This window comes from Enhydra lutris, unplaced genomic scaffold (assembly GCF_002288905.1).
Source record: "Enhydra lutris kenyoni isolate GAN:26980312 unplaced genomic scaffold, ASM228890v2 scaffoldscaffold9, whole genome shotgun sequence".
Lineage (NCBI taxonomy): Eukaryota > Metazoa > Chordata > Mammalia > Carnivora > Mustelidae > Enhydra > Enhydra lutris.
The window spans coordinates 71,465,626-71,487,415 of record NW_019154093.1 but is presented as its reverse complement, the minus strand read 5'-3'; the positions used below and the strand labels follow the sequence as shown (position 1 = coordinate 71,487,415).

At 37.8% G+C, this 21,790-nt stretch overlaps 1 protein-coding gene across 2 annotated transcripts in view; it reads right to left on the bottom strand.

Moving 5' to 3' along the window:
* LOC111143062 (netrin G1) overlaps window positions 1–21,516 on the bottom strand; it is a 329,149-nt gene extending 307,633 nt beyond the window's left edge. For both annotated transcript variants that reach the window (XM_022496503.1, XM_022496504.1), the window contains exons 1-2: window positions 21,458–21,516; window positions 14,023–14,784 (exon numbers count right to left, since the gene is read on the bottom strand). In XM_022496503.1, the coding sequence (XP_022352211.1) occupies window positions 14,023–14,268 (246 nt within the window). In that variant the 5' untranslated portion in view covers window positions 14,269–14,784; window positions 21,458–21,516. The remainder of the gene's footprint in view (window positions 1–14,022; window positions 14,785–21,457) is intronic.
* Between the last annotated feature and the right edge of the window lie 274 nt (window positions 21,517–21,790).

The following is a 21,790-nucleotide window of genomic DNA, read 5'->3' as shown; positions in this document are numbered from 1 at the left end:
GAAATGATCATCACAATGACAAAGATGATTAATATTTGTCGGGCATCTCCTATGTGCCAGGCATTGTGCTAAGTACATCACTATCTTATTGGCCCTCAAATCAAAAACAAAAAAAATGAAATAACTTCATTATGTTGGAACTTGAATGGAGACTGTTTGAATCCAATAAAATATCCCTAAAGGCATGCACTCTCCCAAGGTAGACAACTCATCTTCTGAATGCTTGGTTCTAAATGTCTAAGACCCAGGGATCCTAGAAACTTCCTGTCTAGAAGGGGCAATGGACTCTTTCTTGGGAGGGTATAAATAAATGTAAAGCTACTCCTTTACTGCTACTCCTCCTAAAACAATGGCAATTTGCCCCAAACAAAGAAGCAAATGTATAAAATATGTACTGATAGTGTACCTATATTGTCAGTATAAATGGAAACTTCCTGGCTGTGGTTTTAATTGGAAATGGAACCCTTTCCTTACTGCCCAAATTTATTACAGTTACCCATCACCCTCAGGTTTTCATCCAGGAGACAAGTCATTCTGGTGATGGATGAGGCAATATTTATACATCATCTTGCAAAGTAAGCAAGGAGACTTCCAGTTTAAAAGCACTATTGGCTATCGTTATACTCTAGTAATGAAAAAGTGATTTTGGAAAAAAGATTACATACATATAAATATTCAAAATAATTTTTTAAGCTGTAATTTTTGTGTAAATCGTACAGGTCAAAGTATACCTTTCAATTCAGGTGGCCAGATGCAAAATATTACTTTTAAAATTTGTTGCCCTCTGTAAAAAAGATCTAGTCAAGGAAGTTTGTTTATTATTTAACTCAATATTTAGTCCTGCAAATTTCATGCTTCCTCCTGTCAATATGACATTATGAATATTCATTAGTGATGTTCATACAACTTCCAAGTGATTTACTATTAAATAATTAAAACAAAGATGAGAGATTAAGAGCCATGATACCTATAGTTTTATCAAAAATCCTGAGTTAATTACGGTTGCTAGGATAGATCATAAAATCCAACTATGAGTGTCCTGAAAACTAAGGCAATTAAAAAAACACGATTTCTAGGGGGCACCTGGGTGGTTCAGTTGGTTGAGTGACCTACTCTTGGTTTCAGTCAGGTCATGATATCAGGGTGGTGAAACTGAGCCCTGTGTAGAGCTCTGTGCTGGGTGTGGAGTCTGCTTAAGATTCTCTCTCTCCCTATCCATTGGCCTCTCCCCTCATACTCACCCCCTCACTCCCCAGCTCGTGCTTCCTCTCAAAAAAATAAATCTTGGGGCGCCTGGGTGGCTCAGTGTGTTAAAGCCTCTGCCTTCGGCTCAGGTCATGATCCCAGGGTCCTGGGATCGAGCCCCGCATCGGGCTCTCTGCTCCGCAGGAAGCCTGCTTCCTCCTTTCTCTCTGCCTGCCTCTCTGCCTACTTGTGATCTCTGTCTGTCAAATAAATAAATAAAATTAAAAAAAAAAATAAATCTTCAAAAAAAAGAAACACAGTTTCTTAAATATTTTTCATTACATAACGAGAGGAAATACATCAGTAAACAATGCAAAACAAGACTTAAAAGAACCCTCATAATCTGTCAGTAGGAATGTAAAGTGGTGCAACTTTGATGAATTTGATAATTTGATGAAAATTCAGTACGCTATAGCCCACAGATTAGTTTCTATGTGCATACCTTAAGATAAACAGAACAAAACAAAAGAACTCTTGCTTACATGCACCAAGATCTAGGTATGAAGATGTTTCTTGTTGAGTGGATTGTAATTACAAAAAAATAAAAACAAACAAACAAATAAAACTTGCTAAATTCCCACAATTGAAGAATATATGTATCCAATGGAATAGACAGATAGCATTTTAATATGAAGGAAATAGATTATACAGACCAAAAAATATAATTTATGAAAATAACATTGAATGAAAAAGTTACAGAATAGTTTTTCAGGATGGTAACATTAAAAAACCCAAAGTCAAAACTATAACTTGTTTATGAACATATAAGCTTCATGTAAAAAAATGCAAAAACATGGAATGCAGGGAACTACCCTACATTTATGATACTGGTTTCCTCTGGAAAAGGGAGGCAAGGAACAGACCAGGGGAAGGAAACAAGATGGTTTTGACTCAATAGGTAATGTTTATTTATGTTTTAAAATCCTATTGAAAACAATGTAACTTCATCATTGTTAATTTTAAGCGCTGGGTGTACATATATTTGTTATATTGGTTCTATACTTTAAATTTTAAAAACTAAAAAATAAAGAAGAAAATGTTTATGATACCTTCAAGATTAAGGACCTCCAACATAGCTTAAATACTTTAAAGACCATGTATGTATTAGAGCAATAATCTCTGATATGAATGCTATCATCAAATTAACATATCTCTGTGTTAGCAGTCCATTTATTCATTCAACAAGTATTTGTTGAGCCCTACCATGGACAGACATAAGACAAAGTTCCTGTCCTGTTCCTGATTTTATATTGTGGAAGAGAAAAGGGACATAAGTATATGAGCAGTATATAACATAATAAATGTCTAGTCATTGGAACTGATATTCCATCTGTCTGACTGATATACCATCAGTCAGATGGTACCAAGTAAGGCATATCCATAAATGTCTTTTCTGATTGTTCTGTGTTGATGCTGTCCCAGTTGTTAAATAGTTTGAATATCACCCTCTATAATAAATTTAATGAAGAAAATATTAAGCAGGCTCAAGGAATGGATAGAGCAGGAAAGAGATGCTATTTAAATAAGGTGATCAGATAGGCTTGCTTACAAAAGGTTTTTCAGCAGAGACTTCAATAAAAGGTGGGAGGGAGCTTTGGGAAGATTTTGAGAATGCGGGTCCAAACAATAAGGCAAGAATAAAATTTCATTTTTGTGGAACACCAAGAAGTTGCAGGCAGACTGGACTGAGCAAGGTAGGGAGTGATCAGAGTGGACTTCAAAGTGGTTTTTAAGGACCAGATTACATAAGACCTTTCAAGCAGTAGTAAGGGTTTAGATTTAATTCTTAATGGGACACAGCTAGGGAGGAAATTGAACAAGGACAGGACCTGATTGATTCAGGTGTTTAAAATTTTATCCATATGTATATTATATAATTATATTCCCTAATTACATAATGTTTATATTATATATTTTATTTGTATATTATATTTATACTATATGTGTACATTTCTATATTTATGTTATATGTTATATTATGATATATGATATATTATGATATTATAGAACATGAATTTGGTAACAGGGGAGGAGTTTGCAAGCAAGGAGGTCAGTTAGGAAATACTGCAGGGGTCTAGCCTGGATATAAAGCTGGTTGGGACCTAGTTGTTAGAAGTAGAGAGGGTAAAAAGCAATCTGATTTGGGATAGATTTCTGAAGGTTTAGCCCACAGGACTTGCTGATATGTGTTGTGAGGGACATAAATGAGTTAAAGAGGATTCCTAGATTTTTCGTCTTGAGCAACTGGATAAATATAAGCTGCTGTTTATAGATATGGGAAAGACTACGGGCAAAATCCATTTGGGGAGAAGAAATCAAGAGTTCTATAATAAATGTGTTAAGTTTAAAATGCCTACTAGACAACTGAGTGGAGACAGCATGTAACAGTTGTTATTGATACTGTTAAAAAAAATCAAAAGCATCACGCTAACTACTTTTCTCAACACCTCCCCCACAAGAATATGATTTTGTTAACTAGCCAACAGTTGCTGACTTATTATTCTGGTTTTAGATGGTGAACACAATATGTACTCTGCTCTGTATGATTTCTAACAGCTTATTTCCATTTATATGAACACGTTAATGGAAAAGAAAGCAGGAACGGAAACAAACACTGTTGATTGGTTCTCTTATCCCTGAATGAAGACACTCATCACATAATGTGTATTTCCAACATTCCCCACACTCTGTTTACAGAATCCAATTTTCTGAGGTTATTTCAGATAAAAGGCTTTTTAAATAACAAAATCATAGTATTGTGCTCATAGTCCAAATCATAAATGTTATTTTTAAAAAGTTTTCATGAGGGTTGTATCCCACATATGACATATAAAATTAGGGATGAATTTACGGTATGGTTTAAGAGTAGGTCATGCATGTCAGACTGCCTGGGTTTATATCCTGTTGCCACTACTTGGTTGGAAAAGTTATTTAACCTCATGCCTCAATCACTCCACCTGATAAATAAGGACAATGATAGGACTACAGACATGAGCAAACAAAGGTTGCGTTTAGTCCGGTGCATGGCACCATGTAGTTCTTGATAAAGATCAACTACAAACATAACTTGTAAAAATACAGCATGAGTTCAGTTCAACAAGCATGTATTAAGTACCTCTGTAGGCTTCACACTCTGCTAGGCACTATTACAGCGCTGACTCCAGTGATAGCTAAAGAGAATGTGATTCTGAGTCAGACAGTAGACACACTGATGCTCCTTAACACCCTGTACAAGTTTAGTCTTCTAAACTTTGAAGTCAGATTTCTAATGGAGTGGTCCAGGCATCACAGCCAACCTCAGATGGCCCACCAGCCCACTTTCTCTATCCTGCACATATCCTCGTCTGTAACTTGTGTTGACCATGTACGTTGAATTCGCCTCTCCCTTGAGAGAGAATTGCTCGGAAGTATATTTGATTTCTTCATTTTGTCATTTCCAGGAAGGAAAGATAGCCACAGGAAAGAAACAGAAAGTTACATGGAACAGTGAAAAATCATTGTTCAGACATGACCTGATTATAATGTGAGCTGCTAGACCTCTCAATGGACACCAACACTCTGGAACGAAAAAGGACTATATCTCTGTACTGAAGCAATATCCAGCCCAATTCTTCATTTAATATTTTAGAAGTCAGTTTCAAAGTAGGTCAAAAAAGGAAAACCAATTCTGGCTTCTTCCTTAGCTCACATCTTTAATTTTCATGGAACTGATACTATGTGAATCTATCTATTCCCAGAAAGATGAGAAGGAACTTACAACCTGCCAATCTCAGTAAGTTCTTTTCCAATATTATGCGTGTGAAACAACTTTCATCGCTTTCCCCTTTTGTAGGAAAAGAAATTCTGAAATCTAAACATGGCACATGAAAAACTAGTCTGCCCATTGGCCTGGTGAATTAAAACCAAAGCAGATTTCACACCAGCCACTTTATAGAATTAATATGTTTCAGTATGTAACTCTTTCCAAAGGACTGACTGTCAGGGAAAAGGGGGGCTTTACTTAGGGTAAATGTCAACTTTTCCAAGTTCTTACATTAGACCAAAGATAAGAGCAGGTACTTAGATGAATTTTTCTCAGCCCTGAGAAATTTTTTTCAGCCCTGAGATGATAACTCTCTGCCACCAAAATCCTGTTCAAGAATATAAAATTTCCACAAAACGAAGGGTGTACGAAAGTCTCTGAAACAAGACAAGTTCTTCTGGAGGAAAAGATACTCATATTTTTAAATTAATCAACTGACCAAAAAATGGTGTCTGTTTAAAAGGCCCAAATTTACATATTTCATATAAATTTTTCAACAGAAAAATTGGGAAAAAAGGCAAAAAGTGCAAAAACTACTACAACTAGGAATAAGAAAATGTAAATGGTCAAGAAACATATCAAAAACCTACCTAGTCAATAAGCAAAAAATGCATCTTTGAAAAACTAAATGTCATTTCACCTTCTGATATCTCGTTTATCAATGCAAAATGTTAGAGGTCTTTATCTTAGCAGAAAAGGGGGTAACGATAAAGATAATTTTACCATTATTATTTTTAGTAAAGTATGTATTTTCACTTACCTGCTAAAGCCCTATGTTAGAAGAAATTTTAAGAATATACATTCCAGTATTGATGAGAATCTCATGCCTACCACATTTTTGTAAAATGCTTAAAAACAGAGTATACTAATCAACTTTCTGGAGGGCAATTTGACTCCAGTTAAGAGCCTTAAAGCATGAAAACCAAACAACCTAAAAGTCTAGAAACAGAACATTGGTGAAAGAAATACCCATACAAAAATAAATAAATAAATAAATAAATAAATAAAAGAAATACCCATACAGTAGAATAATACACAGTAGTATATCTCACACAGCAGTATATCTCAAACATATAATGTTGAATTAAAAAAGGAAGTTCTACAATGATTAGCATGGTATTTTCCCATTTATTCAAAGTTTCAAAAACAATCCTACTTACAATCTATGGATCATAATCAATATACAATTTTCAATTACCTGTTAAAATGAAAAAGAAATATAAAGGAAGAAAAATGTATCAGAGGGCAGAACACATAGGAAGGGTAAATACTTTTTTTGTAAAGCTTTTGTTTGCATTGTGTATGTGGGATAGTGTGTATTTAATGAGTTGTAATATAAAATGTGTTTCTCACTGTGGATCAATTTAAAGCAAGTTTTAAAGCCACAAGTACAGTTTACAAGGTGTAATTTGCTCATCCTTAGCTTGTTGCTCCTAAAGAGGTCCCCCGACTTTGCTCTCTATTATGTAGCAAAAGCTGTCTTCCTCCTATCTCTAGACACTCTCTAAGCCCACACAAAAGCAAGGCCCAGAGAGAAGTGCCTAAGTCACACATGCTGATTTCAATCCCCATGACTGACATATAGAATGCTATTTAGTTCAGTAATGATTCCATCCTTGAGAACACAAGAATACAGCCCTATACTTTAGCATCAGCTAAATATGATACAATGAGCTTGACAGTCTAAAGACATGTGTGTTTAATATGGAAGGTTTCAGATGTGGGAGAAGGATACGTTCAATAAGAAAGACTATACTATATATGTTCATCACTGCACATAACCAATAGAAAAAGAAAAGCAAAGAACATCAAGTTGTTGAGGTGAGAGAATAATGAAATACTGTATACCCACATAATGGGATATCTATAGCTATCAAAATCATATGTTCTAAGAATACATAATGATACAAGAAAATGCTAAAACTGTAGTAGTAAATGAAAAAAGAGGAAAAATGTACTTGATATGATTCCAATTTTTTGAAACAAAATATACATATTTAGAGAGAAAAAGACTTGTAAGAAATATGGCAAAATGATTTCAATGTTGTGTGTTAAGCTCTTCTATTGTTTCAAAATTTTCTATTTGGAAAAATACATTTAAAAGATTCAATTAGAAATGGAATTTGAAAATCCCTCATATATCACTTTCAGTATTGGAACACTGAGTAGATTTTGCTTCTCCTAACTTTCTTGAGAACATCCTCATAAGCTTCCCAAGTATGGTAGCTAAATTTTTCTAGTTGTCTCTTAATTTGAAGAGGAAAAAAACAAATACATGATAAAAGTTCTCAAGAAATAGAAAACAATCTAGAAAATCAAGTACTATATTCAATCAATTGATCAATTAATAAATTAAAGATAATATTTGTTGCCTAGGAAAATAGTAAATGTTATGAGGTAGAAAAGTAATAAAATGTGTAGTTTCTGTTGAGTTCCTACTGGGCATCACAAAGTACAGTAGGCTCTCGCCTATGTATCATCTCATTTGAAGAGTAGTGATCCAGGGGTGCCGGGGTGGCTCAGCCCATTGAGCATCCAACTCTTGTTTCAGCTCATGTCATGATCTCAGGGTTGTGAGATCCAGTCCAGTGTTGGGCCTCCTGCTCAGCAAGGAGTCTGCTTGGGATTCCTTCCCTCTCCCTTCTCCCCTCTCCTCTGCTCTATCCCCATGCTTTCTCATTCTCTCAAAATAAATAAATAAAATAATAATAAAAAAAGAGTAGTGATTCAGATAAAGAGGCAGCATAAACACATGAAATACATGTGCATGTGGGTGTATTAATCAATAAGATGTAACAAGTGCTAAATGGAATGGTGCCATATAGTAATAGCAGTACATAGGCAGGGCTAATACAGATATATAGCAAAGAAAATGATAGGAGCTGAAATTCGCAGAAAGTGTGTATAGAGAAGCCAACCTCACATAGACCTTGAAGGATGGATGGACTTGAGAAAAGTGGAGAGGAGCACAGACTATTCCAAGCAAGAGAAATGTCCTCTGCTTGTGCTCATAGAGAAAACACATGAGATGAGGGACTTCCTATGGGATGACCCTAGTCCTTAAGGTCAGAGGATCAAGATGCCAGCCCAAGACCCATCCTATGTACAGTCCCAAAGCTAGAAGAGAACCCACCCCCCTGCCACACACACACACAAAATCTGAAGAATATGCCTGAGACTCCAAAACAATCTGGAAGGACTACGGTATTTTTAGGAGATTGCTTCTCACACTTTTCAAGTGATATTCCCCTAGACTGAGAGCAAACAAGATTAATTCTTGGGGGACAGAGGAGGTACTTCAAATTGATCCACTACAAGGCACTTATTATTTTCTCATGTTCCACCTTTAAAAATCTTGCATTTGTAGATTCAGTTAAATGCTCCCCCTAATCTTTGTGTAATATTGGAGCTCCAGGCAGATGAGCCGTGCTAATCTTACTCAGCATACTCTACCATCAACTAAGTTAAAAATACATATATACACACATACATTATATATATAACATAAATGCACACATATAGAGGTCTATCTAACCCATCAGGTTCTATGTTTTTTGCTCCTCCTCCTCCATACTGCTAGATATAAGGTCATTCTACCATTAACCAGGCCACTAGGCTGTCCTTTAAACACGGTGCTTGAATCTGACCCACCCAGGCTTTTTGTATCTTTCTCAGGCACTGTTTAACATTAGGCACTTGACTACCAGAGAGTATTCTCCAAGTGGCCCTCTGATACATAGCAAAATAATATTTCACCTTTAAATTCTGAGGGCTGGCTATGCTTGTCTGCTTCCCCATCCTCTGAGTACACGCTACTTCGTATTCATCTTGCTTAGGATTCTTCTCTACTGCCTTTGGAGGCAGGAAACACATGCTATTTAACTTGGATTCTCACCATCACCTCTTGGTTTTGCACGTGTTCTACGCTCAGTTCACATCACTGCATTCAGTAGCCTGCAATAATATTTGTGAAGCATCAGCCCATCAGAGACTGAGGCACTTCTGCCCTTAGAGAACACTGTCTGAGAATATTTAGTGACATAATACGGTTTTAAGTTCTGTTAGACCCACAGTAATCTTTCCCAGCATCCTTCCAACACTCCTCCACAGATATATGGTACATGCTGTGCCAATGAGACTCAACCCAAATGGGGCAGTCCTCTGCCCATCAGATCGCTATCCCTAAGTCCCCTGGATGTGCCATAGGGTCCCAGTGGGAAATAGTGAGAAATAAAGTTGAATATAACCAGATTTAAAAACTTGATGCAACAGATAATAAGGAGCTCTTGTAGGCTCCTCAATAAGGAAATACTTGGTACAGGGATACATCAAAAAGATTGATCTTCGTGAAACTTAATTCATTGCAAACATGAATTAAGCTTTTCTAAGAAATAAGTCCAAATAATGAACTAAATAACAAGGAAGTGTTAATAAAGACGGAATCGAAGGTTTTTTTAAAAATTCCATTCTGGGCTAATTAAGGGATAAATCAGTTCAAATGAAAGATGTCACTGTTATTAAAACTTCATTCATTGATTGAATTATGTTTCATGTGAACAGAGTATATTTTAAGATTATTTGATTATTATATAAGTCAATGTCATTTCCAGTTTTTGGAAAATGGACATTAATGCCCTGTCACTGAAAATGTAACTGAGTTTATCAAATTAATTTCTCAAAGGCCACCTGATAGCCACCAGATGGCAACCTGCACTGATGTCAGATTTGAAATTTAAGTTATAGATAGCCCTGTGACTATGCATTACTGCTCGCTCATCCCACTGGGTTCCTTTAATATCGTAAAACACAAAGGCTTTCTACTACTTTCTTAAATTCCATTTGAACACAAAGAAATGTGTTCTAACCACAATGCTTGCAATAATTAAAGTCTTTTTTTTTTTTCTTACTAGGAGTCTACCTAGAAATAGTGCAATATGGAATGATCGTTAATAGACCTGTTATGGTACTTGAATAAATGCCTATCAAGAGTGCAGGCAGCCATTAGTAAATTTCCTAAAGAAAATCCATTTTCATTTCAAATTCTGACATTTTATTTAGAAAAATTACACCCTTTCTTTTAATTATTTCAGTAAACATAATGAGGGTATTGCTAACGACCCCTCTGAGTACTTTATTTTCTCCATTTTTTAGTAATATGAGTCTACTTGTAATTAAAGGCACACTGCATTAATGATGCTGGGGTCTCCAAGGGAAACATTTAATATCCACCTCATAATATTATGCCAAAATTACATGCACAGAAGACTTTTTAATAATCTTTGTTTCCTAATTTAGTTTTGATTGGCTCTGAAATCCGCAGCAGCTCTCGGGGGTTCACATTTCCATAGCCATCAGCACTTCCGCACCAGCCATTGTACAAACGCACGTGACTTCTCCCGTCTGCAGGCTCCCTTTCAAAGCTTCTGTTTAACTTATCCAGAAAATTAGCTGCAGGCTGGAGATAATTGCAGATAATTTTGCCATTTTTAAGCCACTGGAGTGTTGCGTGGAGATATGACAGCGAAGTTTGTCTAAACACAAAGAACAAGTCAGAGCTCTGTGTTTTCACTTCAGCTTTACATGCAGGTTCAGATCATCCTATTTGCTCTTTATGCAAATTGAAACAAATTGCAGTCACTAGATGATCTGTGTTTTCTGACAAAGCTGGGCTATGGAAAGGTTTTTTTGTGGCTGGGAGAAGGACATGATCTATAGGAACATACTAACCCAGCCTACCAACAACAACAAAAAAACAAAAAAGGCTAACCCTCTTCTACCTCTCAGATCCTTAAAAGGAATATATTAAATTAAAAAGAAAACGTATGGTCTGACACCAATTCATATGTGTGTGTGTATTTATTTCCCCTATTCTATTTGCATAAATAGAAATGTCAGAGTGCTCCCATAAAATTAACATAATGCTGGTAGTATTAATAGACAACCATTTAAAATCACTAGACACTGAAGAATTATTAAATAGGTCATCCAGGTTAGGAAGCAGAGATCTATTTTCAAATGGAATCATGTGGCCCTTTTCGCCTAAAGTTTTACAATAAACTATACGCTCCCTCCCTGAATGGTCACTGCCATATGAGGATGGGGCATTAGAGAAAGGCAGCAACAGTGGCTCTTAACGCATTGCCAATGAACTTCAACTTTATACAAAACAAATCAGCTATGGGAACTTCAGGGTCTTTCTCTCACCAAATGGCCCCTTGGTGCTCAGAATTGTTATACTCATAGCTAATAAGGGTGTCACTAACAGAGCGGGTGATTTCTGAAACCATTTTGCAAGCAAACATTTACATATAAGGGCTAAGTAGTGACTGTGCTTCTGTGGCAGCTCCCCTGATGTAATGGGCGCTAACGACTCTGAGGGAGCAGGTATGGATGCATGTGTCAAGGAGGAAAGAACAGGAAAGTCATAACACAAGTGACTTTATGGAATCCCATTAGACCTTGGGCTAAGGAGCACCTACACGGGTCTGATACGACAGCTTCCCAAGACAGCTTTACAGCCTTGTGTCAGGAACCCTTACGCTAAAGAGTTTTATGGAAAATCCAAAACTACAGAGAAGTGTTGCTGTATTAGGCCATTGTTGTTGACTTGGCATATAAGATGCTTAGAAATAGTCCCAAAGTCTGCGTTTAAAGGATAGGTTATTAAATCTGCTATGCCAGTCATATGCATATTAAGGAGTTCAAATAAAGCATTGATAGGTAGCATCCTACAAATCTTATGCTCTCCCTTGGAAAACAATTCTGCCCATTGACAAACTTAAATGCACTAAGTATCTGCATCTGACTAAGATGTGGCCTTTTAAAAGACTACCTTGTGCACTTGGGGGTAAACGTATTAAGTATTCACATTACTGCTCTTGAGAAAGCTGGGGGATATCATTTTAATTCTTTTTTCTCTTTTGGTTTCTAACATCACACAGCTAGTGAACTGGGAAGGAACGGACTTGTTTAAAGACTAAACCATGTCCCCATGAAAGGCAGCCATGCAAAGTTCTGTAATGTGCCCTTTTCCACTCATGGTAGGAAACAGAGGCACACTGAAGACCCCAAGTAAACCCTTCCATGTGAGGACAGGAGCAGGGCTCAGCCAGCGTTCTCTTGCCAGGGGTGGAGATCAGGAAAGCTGTGCTTTTAAAGCACAGGCTGAACACACCATACAGGGCTGATGTAAGTGGAAAGGGCACCCTAAGAAGCAGATCTGCTATATTACTTAGATTTGTAAATTATTAAACAATTCCAGAATAGGCATATCACTACAAGTGTCATGTAAGGAATAAACAGAGCTACAGTGACCTTTGTAACATGAAAAGCTGGCCCAGAACTCATTCTCTTGCTGTGAGGAGTGGAAGACTACATGACCTATTACCTACCCAGCAATTGCACCACAGATTTGCAGTGAGACCCTAAATTTGACTTTTTATGAAAGATTATCAAACACCTTTCTATAAAGCCAACAAAGGTCCCTGCTCTTTTACAGATTTATTGTAGTTTTGCTAATGGGTTGGAATAAACTACTCTTTTGGAAGTTTCTGGTTTCTAAAACGTAGCTTTTTTGCCCTTTTTTTCAAACCGCATACCTGTTTCCCAGAAAGACGGGTCCTCTCTTTGAAATATTTAGTCTTTCAGGCCACTTTAGTCATAGTGACACCTAATAGCCAAGCTCTTTTTCTCACTCTCCACAAAATCGGGTTTAGACTATAATTCAAACCAGTCCCCAAAGGCAGTTCTGAAAAATGGCAAGCCGTTAGCTTTTAGGTAAAAACACTCTTTATTGCTCAAAATTGTTTCCTGTTACAAAACCTTTTCTACAGTGCTAGGTATAAGATGATCTTATGCTAATTTAACTCACTGGGGACTGTGAACAGATGCTACTTTGATTAATAGTTTCACTATCCTGAAAATGCCAGGCCAGGTTCAAGATAATAAAGTCAGGTAAGAATACTATTAAAATCTGCCATATGATTATATCTGTTCTGTGGAGAGAAGTGGGATCACAATTCCAGTGTCAAATAAAGACCACCTATAATAAAGAAAAACACTGACATAAACCAAATGAATATACTGTCTGAATTCTTTAGCACTTTGACTTACATCATGTTAATCATCAAACTCCTTACCTTATAGGTAAACTTTCAACCACATCCTAAGTGAAAATTCAATGCATCGCTCCAATGTTACCTTTTCACCTAGGATTTAACTCTCTGCCCAGGAAAAGACTTATGTATACCACAAAAACAATGAATTCTGTAATTCTGCTTATCAAAGGATGGTATCTGAATTTGTATGCCCAGGTCATTACTTTTCAGCAAATGCATTTTCAACATTCCAACAATCATATTTAAAATACCCATAGAAAACTGTGACCCTTGAAAATAAGGGGCTGCACGAGTTGACAAATGAGACTTTTCCAGAGGCATTAGCTCCTCTCTCCTTGCTTCTCTTCTCACTTATCTCCTAAATGAAGACTTCCACACCCAAGCAGTGTCCAGATGAGGATAACCATGAGCTCTAATCTAGCCTTGAACTACAAAATTCGGGGCTGGCCTCATACAGGTATCTGAAGAAAACTTTGTGTTTTTAAACTCGGTTTACCAATGGAGTTTATCCTTTACCATGATGCATATGACCTAATCATATTCCCAGACTCCAATCTGAAATTTAACCTTCAGTTGAACTTTTTCTTTTATAATTTATATACAGTACACCAGTCTCAGTGGAAGCTTTGGTTTGCAGGAAGACAGAAGGTACATTCCAGTGCATCACTCACACTGCAATGTGTAATTCCGGGTCCTGCAAGCCAGCCTCCAGTGAGAAGGAAGGATCTGTTAGCACAGATCTGCCCCCCGCAGATTCAGCTCATTGCATGAGTCAAGTCTTTACCCTCGCCACACTTGCACACATATACGACACGCTCCCACTTCATAGGAAATAGTTATACAAAAGGGTTGCCTCACCATTGCACAGAACGTCTCAGGAGGGTCTCCACAGGTAATGTCCGGAGGATCTAGTTTTACTTTCAGATATTTGGTCATGTCCGTGGATTCCGGCTGACACGCCATGTAATCCCAAACTTTCCCTTCTTCTGTGTAAATCTGAGTCTTACACACGTCATAATGTCCCCATACCAAAGGGTAGGGCTGCATCACCGAGGACACTGTAACCCAAAGGGCATGAATTGACAGGAATCTTGACAAATACATCTCTAAATTCTTGGCAATCTTCGCAGTAATAAAGCAGGGTTTGATTATCTGTGAGCTAGGTCTATTTTACATATACATATATGTCTATATGTAGGTAGATCTGTATATTTAAAAAAAAAAAAAAAAGGAGGATGAAACCTCAGTGTAGATTCCAAATCTAAAAGCGAAGGGTTGATATTGTGTGCGTTCAGGTATATTGAGGACTTTGGTGGAAGCCTAACATACTTGGACGTTAGGCATTGACAATAACTTGCCGCTTTTTTGTTGTCCTAGAACATATCTATGAGACTCGCGTCTGGTTTGGTGCTTGTAAAAGATGTCCAGTGGCAGAGAATGATTTAGCAAAGTGATGGCTCTCCTGCCGTACATCCGATAACTCTGGGTGATCCTCGGTGCCCACGGCTCATGAGGGATGCTCAGACGCACCAGGATATCAGTATCTGAAGCAAAAGGATGAGTGTCTATAGCCAGGTGTCTGCTTCTCATTAATCATTCTTTCCTTCTGGCACCAACACCCTTTAAGAAACAATAAGAGTAAGAGTTATTGCCCCAGAATCAATGCATTACAAACTGTATGATATGTTGACATTTGGGAGGTTTGATGCAATATAAAGCAAATTGGTGTAATATGGATAACCTTTACTCCGCTGCTTTGCTAGAATGAGCAAACCATAGAAATTACTCACATTGGGGAGAATCTTGATATGAAGGATTTAACTCTTCCATAACAAAGACAGATGTGCAGGTCCCAGGTGAGTTACATGTCCTCACTTCAAAAATTATATTTCCACCTTGACAAAACTGAGAGCAAGCAGCTAGATTTAAACATTTCTCATGAATTGCAGTGCTAGAAAATCTACCAGGAGAACAATGGGCGAAATGAATGCTTTTATAACATGACAAAAAAGTGACAACTACTTGTATGCCTTTTGTCTATTGGCAAAGAGACCCTAAAAAATCTCTAAATTCCTTGTACATTTCTTAGCTTTTGTTAGCTGGAGTGAAAACCAGCATTGTTGGCACAAGGCTGTCCCCTTGGATTTGCTCATTATATTGGAAGAATTTAGCCTCTTTTGTTTAGTTGCAGTTAGTGATAAAGATAACTTGGCTCTCTAGAAAAAAAAAAATACTCAAAAATAAAACCAAAGGAGCAAATTTTCTTTTCACAAGAATCTTCTATTTTCTTACATCTTTTTATAGCCATTACATCTGCATTTGCACTTACTTTCTGTAACAGAAGAAGAGAATTTGTCCCAAAGGCGAGTATTATACGCTGCTTTAAAACTAAAAGCTCTGTAGTAAAACGCACAATTTAAAATGCATGTATAAAAATAGCTGAGGGTGAGTTAACAGGCCATGAAGCAGAATAATATGGCACTAATTCTAAGAGAAAATAAAAATTACTGTTTAACAGTACTTTAGGTTAGCTGATAATGCACCCTCCACAAGTATGGGTTCTAGTCATTGGAGAGGTGAACTGGCAACTTTGCTCTTTAGAAATCACTGTCCAAGTCAAACCAAACAACAATATTTGGAAACCAGGTGTAAAAAAGAGGTATTTGTGTAATTAGTTCGTTCATATTGTCAGAGTCCCAGTAACTGTTTTTTAAACAACTGGAAAAGGACAAAAAAAGCCTGCAGTTTAGAAAATATCATTACGGACCCATTAATTCACATCAGGCACTTTAAATAGGGAAGTTTGCTATCTTCAAACAATCTTATAAAAGGAAGTCAATATATTTAAATAATGCACCATCTTGAAATGAACGCAGCCACAGAGACTATGAAATGCCACTGGATGGTTGAATAGTGTTTCCATAGCAAAGTAATTTATAATAATTGCTTTATGGATACAAGTGCAATTTTCATTATATTCAATTCATAAAATGTTATCATACAGCTGTAATTTGTGGTATTTTCTATTAGGAAAAGTGTTGAATATTTGAGTTCCTATGAAGCAATAATTAGCAGTTTGTCTAAACATGTATAAACTGCAGATTTGAATCTGCCTCCTCCTTATAACACATAGGTGTGTTGGGCACATTTTGATATCTTAAACTAAAGGGAAAGAAATCACAGTGAAGCATGTGCTTTGGCTACTGCAACCTTCTGCTTTTTCAGACTCAGTGGTAATCTTAAGTTGATATTTTCAGAAACGTCCAACAATTTGACAATTAATAATCTGTAAAGGTGTTAAAATAATACAAATGCACATTTTCTAGATGCATTTTCCAACTGTGTTTACTACTTCATTATAACAAGAACAAACACTTTCATGGGCTGTTGGGGAGCTGGGCCTGGGCATTACAACAGAAGAAGTGTAAAATCTACTAGACTAGAAATTATTAACTTCAATTCTTAGGTTCCAATACATAGCAACTTCTTTATCAAGAACAATATAATCTTGAAAGACCGGGAATGGACTGCTCTGAGTTTGAATTGAATGAAAATTATGAATTAGTTTTTAATACTGTTTTTAAAATGTGACCTTAAGTATACATTGGAATGCTCTGAGATTAACCTTCACTTTTTTTTTTAACCAGTAAATGTTACCCCCTAATTTATTTATTCTTTGTAACTCTGTCTTTATCCACATTTTGCCTTTTTGCAACCACTGAGTAAAGGATGACCACATAGATGTACGTGGAAAATTTGGGCACTAAGGAAATGTATGCGAACCTGTTATTATTTCTTGACACACAACAATCCCAATATAACGAATTCTCATTAAAGAATAGCAGAATTATAATGATGGTCATTACATAGAATTATGGACTATACCATTGATCGAATTTAGAGAACTGACAAGGAAAAATGCAGAGGAGTGCAAGATATTTGAATATTAGGCAGTTGCAGGACTGTGCGGCAGACATTCTTGACAAGAAGCAGCCAATTATAGCTTAAATTTCTGGCACATAACCAGTTGTGATTAATAGTTTTCCATTACATTACAGACATATTATTAATGTATTAAAAATGTCAAGCTTTGGCAAGCACTAATATGGCATGGCTCAGTTAGTCTGCAGAATTTACATTTAATGAGCTCCCATTGACACAGAAAAAGATATTGACCACGGCATATTACAGATCAGGAGCAGAGGGTCACTAAACTGTTCTTTAACATAATTGCTTAATTTCATTCTAATTTTTGTATTTGTAGCATGTAATCTAGAATGTATTCTTCATGTCAGGTCTCCTTACTTTTTTTTAGTGCCACTTACACTTCAAAGAAAATCTTCTTAATTTAAAATTAAGAAGAAATTAAAACTATGAATTTCCAGGACACAGAGTGGAAAAGAGGCCTCTGTCAAAATGGGGAATTTGCTACTCAGTATAATTATGGAGTTTTCAAAGACAATAAAATGATATGAAAATAGAATACTATTTACCCCCAACCTCTATTGCCTAATGGTATCAGTTCCCATCGGGCTATGCGTTTCAACCAGGTTAAAATCATCAACAGCTTCTTAAAACTAGGTAATCACAGCAAATAGTTAGGCAAACGGATAATGAGAAGGACAGTCAATGACATATTTGGGGATTTATATGGGTATACCATACCAAACCCTTCTGGCCCATAACTGACCTAATTGTCAAGTAATGGGGGCTTTGAAACTGCCTCAGGTATCCACATCACCTAAATGTGAGCAGCTTCAGAAGAGCTCCGTGCAGCCCCAGGTACCAGTTCTTTGCTTTGCAAACCTTGGGAACGAACTATTTTCAAATAATGCCGTCATCTCTACCTGTGCACTAAAGCACTGAGAAGTCCTCTTTAATAAAAATACCCATTAATATGCTATGAGAACTCCATAGATTCTCACTGATATATAAATTTGCAGAGCCAATATGAAAATATAAAATTATGTCATATCCTCAAGTTGACAGATGTTATTCATCTGGACTAAAAGGGGCTATAACATGGCTTTGCATCCACAGGACATCTTTTTCCAGGATTCTGAAGCTAATTCCCCTCCACCTGGAAATAACTTTGGAGAAGGAATTTCACAGGCCTTTTCTCATCAGAAAAGAAGCCTTCCAAAATAGTACATGGGAGTTGTAGTGGTCAATGGTATAGACAATTACATTCTTAAAAAAAAAAAAAAAATGCCAATATCATCAACTGAGAGGAAAATATTGACAGTAAATCTGTTAACTCTAGCTCATTCATTTTATTATATAATCTCACTAGGAGGTGGGGGTGGTAGTAGTAGACTATTTATTCCATAAATACAAGGACACCTGAAATAGACAACTATTGACTCATTCCTCATAGACATTAAGAATTTTATAAATAGGCATGTTTCTGAATGGAGAGGAACAAAAAGAACACTAACTATAATCACTTTTCATTGAGTGAAAAGTATAAAGAGATTAAGATATCCCCAAATGCTATCACCTACCAAAATTAGCAGATTCCAACACTGTTGTAGTGAGATTGACTAGACGAGATATTTAAGATACACTGAATGCTTTTTGCATTTATTTATTGTTGTGAAGAGAGCATTTTCTAGTCATCTTAAATGGGAAACATTTGCTTCTACCCTTTTGTTAACTGTCTCTCAAAATATAAGGAATTTAACAAGTACTGAAACATCATTGACATATTGTACTCATCCTTGATTGGGTATTATGAGCAACTGCCTATCATGAGATTCTTAATAAAACCAAATAGCACACCTTAGTATTTGAAAGATCTCGGTTTTCACTGAGAAAAGAATGATTAGAGAAATCAGATAGCATATACTTGGCAGGATGTTAGGGGATGGGATAATACATAAAATTATTTCAGAATCAGTTAAGCCTGGAAGAAATCTGGTATTTCATTACCATAGAACAACAAATCTTTCCTTCTTATGTAGGCAAGTTCAGACATCCAAGGTTTCAAACACACATTTAAGAAAATCTACACCCACCTGAAGTTTTGAAACAAAACTCTGGATTCTGAAGATAACATTCTATTTTAAAGTACACTATATCTCTTACTGACCTATAATATCTACACACACACACACACACACACACACACACACACACACACTTGTTTTGTTAGCATAATAACTGACTTTCTGATTTGCATGAAATCTTATTTCTTTCCAAGCGACTTTATGCTCTTGTAACTCTAAAACTATCCAAATCTTTACAATACTTAGAAAACATCAAATAAAAGCATAATTGTTTAAAATTTTTTGACATATTACCTGATTTTTTTGGAATAGTAATAGAAGCAGACAAGTAGTTGCGCCAATTGCAAATATACAAAAGGAAACTGCAAAATACATTAGCGTCATCCTAAAAAAGCTAACCTGAATCACTTTAACACACATGCCCTGTGAAAGCTGACAAAACAAAAATCTCAACAGAAAAGCAAAAAAAAAAAAAGCTTTGTGTGCAAATAAAATAAACTGTTGTCTTACAAAAATTTAAGACAATCGCTCTTAAAATTCACAATAGGAAATATAACCACATTAATAGCCACAGATGGAATTCTGAATGCCCTCATGTTGATCTTTAGTGCTGAAATAGATGTCATTTCATGGCATCCGGAAGAGAAAAGGAAATATATCCCCTACATACATAAGCTGGAACAACAGTAAATGCAAAACACTTGATGCATTTTTTTTCTTTTGTGTCCTAATCCACATGCAAATACCTAAATTTTATCTTAATGAAAAACTGAAAGCTGCTTATCTTCCAAAAGAATCTTGAACAGTTATTGAGCTGCCTTTTCTTTGCCGAAGAGAAAGGGGGGTGGGTGGGTAAGACATTCAAAGTGACAAAATATACTTAATGAAATCTGAGGTTCCTAATTCCCCACAGGTTAGAGATGCTCTCAAGGGCTAGACAAATTACAAAAACCTTGCTCCTTCTCTGAAAAAGTGAATTTCTGGGAAACTTTTTCTAAGGAGATTAACCATTAAGTAAATTCGAATAAATGATTTTGTTGGAGATCTTTATGGTGAATTTCCCCTCATTTCTGTAAGACAACTTTTAGTATTTTCAATCATAAAACAGGGCCTTATTTCTAGAGCAAATCTACTGCCAGATACACCATATGTTTAGTGGAATTCTGAATCTTACTCAGAATTTTCCATTCCAAAGATTGACAAACTGTTATGATAACGAGTGGCTCCATTACCATTCCGAGTAGAGAGAAGAATGGACGAGGAGTGGGGTAACAAAAGCCTCTACTCTCTGGAAATCTATACCTGATGCGATGATGGGAACGCAACCTCCGACTTTTCCAAATAAAGTTGCTTTAAAATCCCCGCTAGGAATTTTCCGGCAAGCCCTGCAAGATGACAACCTCCTAAATGGATGGGGTGGGGGGTGGAGGTCCCCGGGTGAGGTTACTACAATAAACAGCAGAGGGCGCAGTTTCTTTTTTTATCTAACTTTTCCCGGGTATGAATCACTTAATTGGTTATTTTGGGCCCAATAATATTCGGGATTATTTGTATTATATATAGATATCCACAGACCCATAGAGGATAGGAATTCAATGTCTCTAGCCAAATCCATCAACCGATTAAAGTAATGCCAGTAAAGAATCTGAGAAAATATTCCAAAGCGTTCCTACGCCAAGTCAGGTCCTCTTTCAATTCTCCCTTCTCCCCAGCTGCACATCATGGGATAGTAATGCTTTAATCTCGCACCAATAACGGAGATTAAAAGAAGGGGACTTCAAAAGCTCTCAGTGTGGCCACCAGCTCCGCAGGGCCAGCAAGAGGGCAAGTTTTTCCCCAAAGCAGAGACAACTGGCAAAAAGGGAAAAAAGAACCCTCCAGTGCGTTGTGTGTGGCCAGGTGTGTGTGTGAGAGGGGGAGCGCGCCGGATGCCTGTGAGTCCGTCCACCGAGGCACCCACCCAGCGCCCAGGCTCCGGATGCAACACAGACACACATAGACACACAGACCCACACACACACACCCCTAACCCGCTCGGGGCGCACACCCAGGAAGACTGGTGTGTGGGTGTCAGAGTGTGCGGGTTGTGTGCGCGCCGCGGCTCCGCGCGCTGCCTCCTCAAGGCGCTTTACAAAGTTCCTCGCCCACCCGGAGCCTCCCTCCCGCCTGTGGATCGCAGAGGGGGGAGGGGGACGGAGGGAGGGACGGAGGGAGGGAGCCGGGGGGAGAGGGGCAAAGACTAGAAGCGCGGGTCGCCGGAGGAGGGGGACGCCGGCTGCACTTACCGTGTGGCCCGTTTGCCCTTGCGCCGGCCGGGAGCCGACCGACGGCGCGGGGCGGCGGCCCTGCCCAGCCGGGTGCGCCTCGGGCGGCGGCCGCGGCAGCCGAGCCCGCGAGCAGCGCACCGGCGGGCGGCGGCAGCTCCCGCCGAGCGTCCTCCGGGGCGCGGGAGGAGCGGGAGGGGTGGGGTGTGGACCCGAGCCGCCGCCGCGGCCGCTGCAGCCCCGGGGTCCCGCTCGCGCTCGGCCCGCGGGGGGAGAGGACTCCGCGCACCCGGAGCCCCGCGCCGGCCCGCCACTCCCCGCCGCTTAATTACCTTCGTCGCGGGCCCCTGAGGG